The sequence below is a fragment of the Rattus rattus genome, chromosome 2 (assembly GCF_011064425.1).
Source record: "Rattus rattus isolate New Zealand chromosome 2, Rrattus_CSIRO_v1, whole genome shotgun sequence".
Taxonomy (NCBI): Eukaryota; Metazoa; Chordata; class Mammalia; order Rodentia; family Muridae; genus Rattus; species Rattus rattus.
Genome location: NC_046155.1, coordinates 166,073,976 through 166,086,918, shown reverse-complemented (window position 1 = coordinate 166,086,918; position 12,943 = coordinate 166,073,976). Strand labels below are relative to the sequence as shown.

The window sequence follows — 12,943 nt, the reverse complement described above, 5'->3', positions numbered from 1 at the left end:
GTGGCTTGGCGGTGAGAAGAGACTTTGGGACAGGGACTTGTCAGTCCAGCTGAACTCCACGGTGTTATGGTCCCTTCTGTCTGGACTACATTTCCCAATGGCACCAGCGAAAGCTGGGCCGTCGCCCCTTTGTGTCCTCGGAGAACCCTGGCAACAGAGGAGCTTCTTTCCCGCCCCCACCCCTTCCTACCCCGAGGCTAGATTCCAATTTAAGGGCAGTGGGTGTGGCAGCCTGAGTGGAGGAGATTCCAGAGGCTTCAGGGAAGAGGCGAGATCTTTCTGCAGTTCCTTCTGCCAGTAGGGAGTGGCCAGCGTGTCTCCGGGACTCTGATCTTTAGGCCCTCTGGGAGTCCCTGGGATTAAGAGAGTAGTTAGTACAGTTCTATGAGACTGTCACCCGATGTGAACTAAGCCTGGTCCCTTTCTCTTTCCCCCTTGTGCACGGTCGTGGAGCCTCTTTGTGACTAAGATGTGAGACCGTTGTTAGGGATACCAGCCTATGGCACCAGAGCGTCCGAGACTTGGAGGTGTAGGAGAGGATTGAAATCTGATACCGTGTACACCCATGGCCTTTAACATGTGTGTGACAGTGGCTGGCAATATCTTTCAGACTGTGAGGGTCCTGAAACTTGTCACCCAGTATTTTTTCAGGCTAGCTAAGTGGTGACAGTATGCTACCGAGTTTCTTAATCACTCTTCTATTGGAGAGGATGGTTAACGCTTATTTAATCTTAGTGACTTATTTATTCAAGGTGTATCTTTATCTAAACAACGACGCGTCTCTTTATCTGTAAGCTGTGTAAATTTGCTGCCCAAGTAATAAATTGGAAATGAATTTAGGCATGGATTATATCGTGTGCAAACAAATCGCTACGTCTCCATCTTGCTCTCTTTACTGAAGGGAAGGTTGCGGCCGTAGGAAGAAACATAAAATGGTAGGTGATGTGGATGCTGAGAGAACGCCTAGTTTGTCGTGTTCTTTTCCCATCTCAGCTGGGATTGCCTTACTTAGGAAGAGTTGAGAGGAAAAATGGCGGCCAGACTTCTTAAAAACCGTGTACCAGGTGAGCTGGTGTATTCTCTCTCCTTTAATTGCTTTCCCACATTTCAGAGTGAGCTGACATCAACTTCCCTGCTGCTGAAATGATTTTGGGAATCCAGCATGTGGCTTCCAAAAGCTCTCCGCTGGGATTCCTATTCACTCAGGGTAATCCAATGGTTTATATACATTCCTGGCTGTCTCGATTGACTTTATCTTAAGTTCTCTCGTTCTGTGTGAAAGTCATTCAGTCAGCTCACTACCTTAAATTTTTTTAAATACAATTTGTAAATTTTTGTCTTTATCAAAAGGTTTTTTTAAAGTATATGTGTGTTTATCTGTGTGAGTGTATGCCACCTGTGTGCCACTGCCCACACAGGTCAGTTCCTCTGGTGCTGAAGTTTCAGGCACTTGTGAGCCACCTGACCTGAAAACTGGAAACTGAATTTGGATTCTCTGCAAGAGCATAGCAACTATGACCCACCTCCCCAACCTTATATACATTTGTGGGGTTGTTTTAAAGATTTAGTTATTATATACAAGTACACTGTGTAGCTGTCTTCAGACAGACCAGAAGAGAGCATCAGATCCTGTTACAGATGGATGTGAGCCACTATGTGGTTGCTGGGAATTGAACTCTGGGAGAACAGTCAGTGCTCTTAACCACTGGGCCATCTTTCCTAACCCGTTTGTGATATACGGTCTTACCACATACTATGCCCTCTTCCTGGCATGCTATTTCCCCCTTATTTAAGATAAAGGCCAGCTTAATTCTAGATACTTGGCAAACATCATTCAAGCATGAACAAATTTTAAGAACCCGTTAACACTGGGAACCACAAGATTTAGTTCTGGGACCCTCACTTTTTATCCATGGCTGTTTTATAATTTCATCTTGTCTAGTGTTTTAAAAATACTCTCTGTGCCTAAACATTTTTCACACACACACACACACACACACACACACACACACACACACACCCATACAGGATCTTACTTAGACCATATAGGCCTTGAATTCAAAAAGTACCACTCTGCCTCTTGAGCTCTGGCATTGAAGGTCCAGCTCCTACTCCTGGGCGTGACTCTCACATCCAACCAGCTGGACACTTTCATGTGGCTGCATCCATCTCAAAGATAAATGTCTTCCATCGAATACAGATTCCCCAGTGAGAGGTGATGTGATCTGGCCTCACATGTGGTCTCTCTACGCTCTTGAAGAATGAACTGAATGGCTCAGGGCAGGACTAAAGGGCTCTTTTTTTTTTTCAATTCTTTTTTTTTTTCAGAGCTGGGGACCGAACCCAGGGCCTTGCGCTTGCTAGGCAAGCGCTCTACCACTGAGCTAAATCCCCAACCCCGAGCTAAGGAGCTCTTACAGACTCCCTTGTCTCCATTGCTCAGGCTACCTTTCCACTGGGGGGATGAGTCCGTTCGTCCTGCCAACAGAGCTAGAATCGGACTACTTTCCACTGAAGACACCACTTCTTTTCCATTTGTTCTGCTTTTTTTTTTTTTTTTTTTTTTTTTGGAGCTGGGGACCAACTCAGGGCCTTATGCTTGCTGGCAAGCGCTCTACCACTGGCTCCCAACCCTTGTTCTGCTTTTTAAAAACAAATTTGTTTATTTAATGTATGAGTACACTATTGCTGTCTTCAGACACATACCGGAAGAAGGATGCCTTTACAGATGGTTGTGAGCCACCATGTGGTTGCTGGGATTTGAACTCAGGACATCTGGAAGAGCAGTCAGTGCTCTTAACCACTGAGCCATCTCTCCAGCCCCCTCTTTTCCATTTTGAACTGTCATCTCCCATGTGCATTGTGGGTATAGTCTCCTGACTTGGCTCTCTGCTTCCATTCTCCCGGCTTTCAGTCTGCTTCATCCCCTCTCCGACAGCGTTAGGCTTCTTAAACTTGAAATTCTCCTGCCGTATTCCATGCCCAGCTGCCTGCAACACTGTCATCACAGTTGGTTGACTCTACGTCCGGAGAGGCTAAGCACATTATCATCATGTGTTAGGGGACAAATGGACTGTGAATTTGGGATTTAAGCCTTTTAAAATGAAATACAACACTGGCAATCAAACCCAGGGCCTTGGGCATGAGGGGCAAACGCTCTTGCCACCGAGCTGCCTGCAGCCAACCCTGTGGTTATTTTCTGTTGATCGTACAGACTAGCGAGAGGGTGAGGGCTAGAGGGATTGCTCTTGCAGAGATTTCCCGTTGCTATGTCAGGCAGTTGCTATGTCAGGCGCTCACAACTGCCAGTACTCCAACTCTAGGGGATTTCTGGGACCCCCTTCTGGCCTCCACAGGAACCTGCACTCATGTCCACACAGGCACAATTAAAAATAAATCACAAAAAAAGAATGGAAAAGTATCTATGGCCTGTTGTTGTTGTTGTTGTTGTTGTTGTTGTTGTTGTTGTTGTTGCTGTTGCTGTTGCTGTTGCTGCTGCTGCTGCTGTTGCTGTTGCTGTTGCTGTTGTTGTTTTGTGTTTTTCACATAAAGAAACCTGGAGCGCAACTGAATCGTAGCTTAGCTCCAGATCGTTAAGAACTCTGCCCTGCCCCCTATAGGCAGAAGCAAAATTAGGAATGAAGCTTCCGTTTCTGTACACAAAGACAATTGGCTCTGTCCAGTTTAGCACAATTTCCAGAGCCAAACTGCCAAGTAACAATGGGTCATTTCATCCCTTGATCTTCTTGAAATGTTTCAACCCTTCTGCATTCATTCATTCATTCATTCATTCATTCATTCCAGATTGTCCAGTGAGTATCTGAATGCCATATGAGTGCCAGTACTTTTGTATCAGTGGGTACGCAGCGCACTTGAACATACATATGTGCATACATACATGCATACATACATGCATACATACAGCAAGGACAGCCAGACCAGTAGGGAATTGAGGTAGGAGTGCTATTCAGAATGATCTGAGAGGGGCTGGAGAGAAGGTTCAGTGGTTAAGAACTCTGACTGCTCTTCCAGAGATCCTGAGTTCAAATCCCAGCAACCAAATGGTGGCTCACAACCATCTGTAATGGGATCTGATGCCCTTTTCTGGTGTGTCTGAAGACAGCGACAGTGTACTCATATAAATAAAAATAAATCAGAATGATCTGAGAAATACAGAGACCCTGAGAAGGAAAATGGCTGACATATTTGGGGCTGTGGTATCAGGGAGCACCTTCATATTCCTAATTGGATAGAAGAATGATTGTTAAGGCTGATGCTTGAGGAGTGAAGTATTTAATGCCTGGTGCTGAGTAGATGGGGTGAACATGGTGGGTGGGGAGGTTAGTTCCTTTTCTTTCTCTTACTTCAGGAGATGGTGACCTTCAGGGATGTGGCAATAGACTTCTCCCAAGAGGAACGGGATTGCCTGAATCCTTCTCAGAGGCCTTTGTACAGTCATGTGATGTTGGTGTCTCTGGGTGAGTGTGCTGGACAGTTTTATGTCAACCAGACGCAAGCTAAAGTCATCTGAGAGGAGGGAGCCTCAGCGAAGAATACGATTGGGCAGCAGGCCAGCCTGTAGGATATTTTCTTAATTACTGACTGATGGAGGAGGACCCAGCCCATTACGGATGAGCTTAGGTTCTATAAGAAAGCAGACTGAGGAAGCCATGGGGAGCAAGCCAGTAAGCAGCACCCGTCCATGGCCTCTGCATCAGCTCCTGCCTCCAGGTTCTCACCCTGTTTGAACTCCTGACCTGACTTCCTTCAGGATAGACGACACTGTTGAAGCATAAGCCAAAAAAACCCTTTTTCTCCCTGTCTTAGCCAATATCCTACTGCTGTGAAGAGACCCCAGGACCCCAGGAATGCTTATAAAGGAAAGCATTTAATTGGGCCTGGCTTACAGTTCCACAGGTTCAGTCCATTGCCATCACAGGGCACACAGGCAGACATGGTGCTGGAGAAGTTGAGAGTTCTATATCTGAACCCATAGGTGGTAGGAAAGAAGAGACGCACTAGGCCTGGCTTGAGCTTTTGAAACCCCAAAGCCCATCCCCAGGTGACACACTTCCTCCCACAAGGCCACACTTCCTAATCCCCCTCAAGTAGTGCCACTCCTAGATGACCAAGCATTCAATATATAAGCCTGGGGGGGGCATTCTTATTCAAACCACCACACTCCCCAAGTTGCTTGGGTCATGGTGCTTCCTTACAGCAATAGTAACCACAAGTAAGACAGTGAAGATGTCTTCCCCTTGCCAAGTGGGACTTTATTCATAAGGGAGTTTGTGACTGTCACTGTGAATATTTTGGTAGCATAGGCATAGTTTGGGTGAGTGTATACCGTGATGCAAAATCATGGAGGTGGCGGTAGTGGGCCTATCGTTGGCCTTGACCAAATGTTTCATAATCTCTGGTGTTGTGTTTCATTGGTTTTGGATAGGAGCAGTTTCTACACATTTATTTACTGTGTGTCGGCAGGGGCTTGTGGCAGTCAGAAGACAGTCCCTCAGAGTCAGATCTCTCTACCACAGGTGTCCTGGTGACCAAACTCGGCATCCTGCTTTGTCAGCAAGTGCCTATCTTGTGGCCCATCTCACCAGCCCTACCGTTTTGCTGTTTTTTGGGTTTTTTTTTAAAGGTTTATTTATTTCATGTATGTGAGTACACTGTCACTGTCATCAGACACATCAGAAGAGGGCATCTGATCCCATTACAGATGGCTATGAGCCACCATGTGGTTGCTGGGAATTGAACTCAGGACCTCTGGAAGAGCAGTCAGTGCTCTTAACCCCTGTGCCATCTCTCCAGCCCCAGTCCTGTGTTTTTTGAGACAGGATGTCTCACTGAACCTGGACCTCACTGGTTTTCTAGGCTGGCTGGGCAGTGAGTTCCAAGGGTCTGCTTGTCTCTGTCTCTCATAACTGTGATTCCAGGTGTACACCCCCATGCTTTTTGCATGGGTGCCTTTCTGGCTGAGCCATTTCTTCAGCCCCAGATATTATTTTATTATTTTTTTCCCATATAATATACTTTGATCATGTTTTCCCGTCCCTCAGCTCCTACCAGAGACTCTTCCCTCTTCAATACCCAATCAACTTTATACTTTTTCTCTCTTTCAAAAAAAAACAAAAAAAATCAAGAAACTAAGAACAACAACAAAACAAACAGAACAACAAAAACAAAAATCAAACCAAACAGCCAAAAGATCAATAAGATGGGCTGGAGAGATGGCTCAGCAGTTAAGAGCAAGGACTGCTCTCCCAGAGGTCCTGAGTTCAAATCCCAGCAACCACATGGTGGCTCACAACCATCTGGGATGGGATCCGATGTCCTCTTCTGCTGTGTTTGAAGACTGTTACAGCATACTCACATACGTAAAATAAATAAATAATACCTTTTAAAAAAAAAAGCTCAATAAGACAAAAAAAAAAAAACCAAAATGAAACAAAACTACATTTTGTAGTATAAATTGCATTATTTCATGTTTTTCATGCTGGTCAACTACCCCTGGGTGTGGGGCCTGCCCTGCCATGTCGTTGATACCAGATGCAAGATGTGGGCTGCCTTCAGTGTAACTACGTCATTTCTTTTCACATTTACAGGCCTTTGCTTTTCTAAGCCAAGTGTAATATTCCTGTTGGAACAAGGGAAAGAGCCATGGAGAGTGCGGACAGAGCTGATGGGCAGTTTGTCCACGGGTGAGTGCAGAGGAAATGGACAGGACCTCTGATGTGACTGATCAACCTGACTCAAGACAATGAGTCTCCGTTCTTTTGTGTGGCGTGTTCCCAAATGTCGTGGGCCTGAAAGAAACTGGGCCTTCAAGGTCGCAATCCCCTCGAACACCTTACTCCTCTCTCGCCATGCTCTGCCCCTTGGTCCCATAACTCACTTCACCATTGTCTGACTCCTGCTCTTTCTCAGGTCCGCAGTTCCATTCCAGTTTATAAAATACTCTTTCCCTGATTTGATGAACTCCAGGCCCACACCGAGAGGCAACAGAATCCAGGCTCAAATCCTGACCCTTTCATGTAGTGAAATCCTAGAAAAGTTGCCTAATCTCCATTTTGTCATACCTGGAATAATTCTCCTGAAGTACCTTGAACCTTGTATGCTGTGAACTCAGCGCTGTTCTCTCCTGTTAGTGTTGGCAGTGTATTCACAAATGCCTGGTCTTTCTGTCAGTCAGTCCATCCTCTTCTGCTCCTCCAATCAATACCAGCGTTACTAACTAGCACCTCCCACACCGCTCCTTCCTGTCTCCTCACCCCAAGGTACCACACGTGTGTTACATGTGTGTACAGAAAACCACGCTGTTGGTAGGCTAGCAGCAGAGACAGCTACAGACCGCATGTGTGAAGAGAAAGTGTGCCGTGCTGGAAACCCAGAGACAGACAGAATTCTGGGTAGCAGGAAGATGGACAGTTTTTAAGGAAAGCCAAGGTGAGCAGCTGACGAACAACGGAGGAACAAAGTGGTCAAGCTAACGGTGTGGTGACCTAGGAAACCCTGAGGAGGAACGAAGGACTGCTTTGTTGTTGTAAATACCTCTCCCAACCCCATATCCCAAACTTTCTTAGCCAGGGTCTGAGAGGAAATTTTCACGGGCAACTGTTGTAGTAAACGATGCTGAATTAAACTTAGTGTGTTACTGTTAAACAGATCACTCACGTAAACAACCATTGTCACATATATGGAGTTTGGAAGAAATTACTTTATTTTTGAACTTTGTGTGTGTGTGTGTGTGTGTGTGTGTGTGTGTCTTAGTCACTTTTCTATTGTAGGACCCCCTCTCGGGAGACCCCACTCCAGTCGCGGGATTGTACTCCCCCAAGAAACGCGAGAGACCGGCTCTTGAGGTAAAGCACACGAGGCAGTTTATTATCAGAGCTCTGGGACGGCTCATATCTCACACAGGAGACAGAGGAGTCAACCCCAAGACTCGAAATTCAAGGATTTTTATAGGGGAAGGCAAGGGGATTCGGCGTGGTTATACTTGATTGGCTAATTCATACATCAGCAAGGGAAATGGGTACAAGGTCATATCAGCAAGCAGTACGTGTGGGCTGGAATGTTCATAATGTAGGAGAGCGTCTTATCTCTATTTGTAGAGCAGGGAGTTTGGCAGTGGCTAGCTAGTTCCTGGAACAATCTCATGACCTTGTTTTTAGGCTTGTCTGGGCATATCTCAGGCCCGTTTTGTCCTGTCCTTGTCTGCTGTTCTTTTGTAGTTTTTATTTTAATTCCTTTACTATTGCTGTGAAGAGACACCATGACAACTTATAGAGGGAAGAAACGGTTTATTGAGGGCTTACAGTTTCAAAGGGGAAGTCCATCGCCATTTTGACGGGGATAAAGGCAGCAGACAGACAGACATCTATGCGGGAGAAATATCTAAAAAATTACATCTGATTCACACCAGGCACAGAAAGAGAGAGGAGAGAGAGAGAGAGAGAGAGAGAGAGAGAGAGAGAGAGAGAGAGAGAGAGAGCACAAGAGAGCACTAACTGGGGATAGCAGTATGGGCTTTTGAAACATTAAAGTCCACCTCTAGTGATATACTTCTTCAAACAAGAGCACACCTCCTAATCCTTCCCAAACAGTTCCATAAACTAGGAACCAAGCATTCAAATATATGAACCTGTGGGAGCCATTCTTATCCAAACCACCACAATGGAGTGTGTGTCTATGTGTGTGTGTATGTGTGTGTGTGTGTGTGTGTGTGTGTGTGTGTGTGGTGTACATGTGTTCAAGTGCTGGAGGAGGCCAGAGATACTGCATCCCCTGGAAGTGGACCAGTAGTAATCCTGGATACTTGGAACCAGTCTTGGATTCTCTGAAAGAACCGTAAATTCTCTTAATCACTTGAGCCATCTCTCCATTCAGTATATGAAGTTTAAATCTCTTGATCATTCTGTAGAAATACAATTTATAACAAAACAAAATGTACAATAAGTAAATAAATCACCAATGCTGTGTTAGGACCTTGAGGACCTCTGTGTTCAGATACATGACTGCCCGTCCATTCCCTTTTCTACAGCATTAGTACCTTCTGACATGCAATAGCACTTTCTTACTTGCTTTTGTCTCCTCTAAGAAAATAAGATCAATGAAGGCAGGCGGTCATTGTCTCCTGATACTAAAAGCATCCACAAGAACGTCCAATATTCGATAGTTATTTTTCAGTGAATGTTCTTGAATGAAGTGGTTATGGGAATACAGACTATTCAGTTATACTCACAGCCAAGTCCGGTCATAGCCATAGTTCCTCTCGCCTGTGACACCCCTTACTGGTTTCCATAAAGTTCTAATCACTCCTCACGTGACCTCATGACTGACATTCAGTTTGTTATACTCTTCAGAGCTTTGAAAGTCAATGTTCCATGGGGTTTTGTTTGGTACTAAGTTCGCAGACAGACTCTCATGGCCATGAAGAAGACACTTTTTATTATTACTTTTAGGCTGGGAGCCTGTGTATGAGACTGAAGAGTTAATCCCAAAGCAGGAACTCTATGAAGAGGAATCATCCAGAAAGATAATAGAAGAACTTAGAAGTCTTGGCCTGGAGTATCCCAGTTTGGTGGGAGAATGGAGCCAGGGTCATCATTTCAAGAGGCAATACGGGAATTTAAAGGTTTGTCTGGAGGAAGAGACCATTGCTGTTGAAGCGTTCATTGATAAGAGATCTTGGGGAAGTTTCCACCAGAACACACTGCTTCATACACGACCGACGAGCCCAGCAGAGAACACGGCACATGAAGAAGGCACATTCCAGAAAAGCTTGAAAAACAGCCCAAAGCCTCTCAAGCCCAAGAGCGTCTGCACAGAGAAGAAACGGCTGAAATGTAACGGTTGTGAGAAGGTTTTTAGCCAGAGCTCATCCCTTGCTCTCCATCAGAGAATCCACACTGGAGAGAAGCCCTATGCGTGTATAGAGTGTGGGAAAGCCTTCAGCCAGAGATCCAACCTTGTCCAGCACCACAGGATTCACACGGGAGAGAAACCCTACGAGTGTCAGGAGTGTGGGAAGGCCTTCAGCCAGAACGCACATCTCGTTCAGCACCTGCGAGTTCACACTGGAGAAAAGCCTTATGGGTGTAAGGTGTGCAGGAAGGCCTTCAGCCAGTTCGCCTACCTGGCTCAGCATCAGAGAGCTCACACCGGGGAGAAGCCCTACGAGTGTGTGGAGTGTGGGAAGGCCTTTAGCAATAGGTCATCCATTACTCAACACCAGAGGATTCACAGCGGAGAGAAACCTTATGAGTGCAGGGTCTGTGGGAAAGCATTTAGCCTTCGTGCATACCTTACTGTGCATCAGAGAATCCATACAGGGGAGAGACCCTATGAATGTAAGGAATGCGGGAAGGCTTTCAGCCAAAATTCCCACCTTGCTCAACATGAGAGAATTCATACCGGAGAGAAACCGTATAAGTGCCAGGAATGTAGGAAGGCCTTCAGCCAGATTGCCTACCTCACTCAGCCTCAGAGAGTTCACACTGGGGAGAAGCCCTACGAATGCAGTAAATGTGGGAAGGCCTTTAGCAACGACTCATCCCTCACTCAGCACCAGAGGGTTCACACCGGGGAGAAGCCCTATGAATGCAACGTTTGTGGGAAGGCCTTCAGTTACTGTGGATCCCTTGTCCAACATCAGAGAATCCATACGGAAGAGAGACCCTACGAATGTAAAGAATGCAAGAAAACCTTCAGGCAACACGCACATCTCGCTCATCACCAGAGAATTCACATTGGGGAATCACTCTTACCACCCAATCCAGGCAATCACCAAGTCCTGTAAACCCATCTCCTAGATATTTCTGGAATGTATGTTCCTTTCTCCGTCTTTAATGTTGATTATTACTGTACAGTTTTCATGGCTTTTCTAGTGTCCGTTATTACTGTCTTCAAATCTATTTCCTGTAATAGGCACAACATTATTTTACTTTGAAGTGGGATCTTGTGTAGTATAAGTTGGCCTTAGACTCACATTTTACAAAATAGAAAACCCAGTGTTGGGCCATAGAAATGACAATACCAAAATCCCACCAGCACTTAGCTCTCTGCTGGTAGAGAATTAACAATTGAAAATACAGACGGGGCTGGAGAGATGGCTCAGTGATTAAGAGCACCGACTGCTCTTCCAGAGGTCCTGAGTTCAATTCCCAGCAACCACATGGTGGCTCACAACATCTGTAATGAGATCTGATGCCCTCTTCTGGTGTGTCTGAGGACAGCTACAGTGTACTTATATATAATAAATATCTTTGGGTTGGGGATTTAGCTCAGTGGTAGAGCACTTGCCTAGGAAGCGCAAGGCCCTGGGTTCGGTCCCCAGCTCCGAAAAAAAGAACCAAAAAAAAAAAAAAAAAAAAAAAGCCCTATAAATATCTTTAAAAAAAATACAGAGAGAGACACCTTCATACAGTTGGAGGAAGGTCACCCCAACAGATGCAAAGGGGGGGGGCATTTAAAAATAAGCAAACATAGCCAGTGCTTCTCCGTCTATCTAAACTGTTCATAATAAAGGAAAAACGGTACCTCTGTGGTGTTTGCTTCCTTGCTCCAGCTGTGTTGTTGCTCTCCTCATACCATGTCCTTCAGAAAAGAGGCTCACACCAGCCTCCAGGGGCTACCATTGTTGACAGCTGTAAAAGCCAAGCCCGAGTAACAGCCGCCCCTACATCTCACCCCTCGCTGCCCGCTCCCACCACATCCCCACAAAAAAGAAGACTCTCTCGTATTTGAGTGTTCCGAGAGTCTATATTCAAGGTTGGCTCAGCTCTGTAAGCCCTGCGCTTCAGAGGCTAAAGCAGAAGGATTGCCACAAGTTTGAGAGTCGTCTGGGTGACCTAGCAGGCGAGCCAGGGCTGTGTAGCAAGCCTGGTCCTCCGCTTCAAGGAAAGAAAGAGAAGGACGTGGTGCTCATTATCCTCTTCTCTGCCTTCCCTCAGGACACCATCTAACCAGACAGGAGACCTGGACAACAACGGAGGAAAGAAGTAACTTGTGGGCAGTCTTGGGAGCTGAGCCAGGTGCACTCAGGCCAGGTTCACCAGCTTTGCACAATGTACAGGATCGATGTTGCAATTGGGAGTGGGTGCTCCTGTCGGTCTCCAGCCTTAACTGTCCCTGGCTTTGTCACTCATGAACTTGATCTGCCTTGATATATTATTTTTTAAAGATTTGTTTTATTTATTATATATAAGTACACTGTCTCTGTCCTCAGACACACCAGAAGAGGGCATCAGACCTCATTGCAGATAGTTGTGAGCCACCATGTGGTTGCTGGGATTTGAACTCAGGACCTCTGGGAGAGCAGTCAGTGCTCTTAACCACTGAGCCATCTCTCCAGCCGGCCTTGATATTTTTTAACCTATGAAGGGAAGAACCTCTTTTTGATCAGTTCCATCGATGCTACCCTCCTTTGCATTTCCTCATAGCTAAGCAACAGTAGCTATGGGGGTGATAGGTTTCCACACTTTCTTTGCACATGGTAACTTCTTGGCTTCTGTGTCCAGTCCTCTGAGATGATGCATCCAGTGGGTATCCTTAATGTGTGCAGTCAGTCACTCTTCCTGGGGCTTAAACTGGGTGGTTTCACTGAGTCTCATGTAGTTTGCAGTTAAAACTATTGTGCCAGCTTGACGTCCTGGGACTAGGATTACACATATGGGGGCACACACCTGTAATCCTAGCCCTTTGGAAATGGAAGCATAGAGATCAAGGGTTCGAGGCCAGCTTGGGTTATACTATATCCTGCCTAAAATGAACAAAAACAAATGCATTAAAACAAGCAAACAAACAAACAAACAATTTGGGCTGGAGCGATGGCTCAGTGGTTAGGAGCACTGACTGTTCTTCCAGAGGTCCTGAGTTCAAGTCCCAGCAACCACATGGTGGCTCACAACCATCTGTAATGGGATCCAGTGCCCTCTTC

The 12,943-nt window shown here is 45.9% G+C and overlaps 1 protein-coding gene across 1 annotated transcript; it reads left to right on the top strand.

Annotated features, from left to right (window-relative positions):
- The first annotated feature begins 4,372 nt into the window (after positions 1-4,372).
- On the top strand, positions 4,373-11,116 carry Znf570 (zinc finger protein 570). Its single transcript, XM_032895173.1, has 3 exons — positions 4,373-4,478; positions 6,609-6,704; positions 9,468-11,116. The coding sequence occupies exons 1-3, from the start codon at positions 4,373-4,375 to the stop codon at positions 10,802-10,804; spliced, it is 1,539 nt and encodes a 512-aa protein (XP_032751064.1). The 3' UTR covers positions 10,805-11,116.
- The last annotated feature ends 1,827 nt before the right edge of the window (positions 11,117-12,943 follow it).

What these genes read in the sequence shown, in the direction of transcription:
- Znf570 (XM_032895173.1), top strand. Translation starts at nt 4,373, where the DNA reads ATGGTGACCTTCAGGGATGTGGCAATAGACTTCTCCCAAGAGGAACGG. An exon ending in TGTGATGTTGGTGTCTCTGG is followed by an intron (nt 4,479 to 6,608) that starts GTGAGTGTGCTG and finishes TCACATTTACAG; the next exon opens with GCCTTTGCTTTTCTAAGCCA. An exon ending in GATGGGCAGTTTGTCCACGG is followed by an intron (nt 6,705 to 9,467) that starts GTGAGTGCAGAG and finishes TATTACTTTTAG; the next exon opens with GCTGGGAGCCTGTGTATGAG.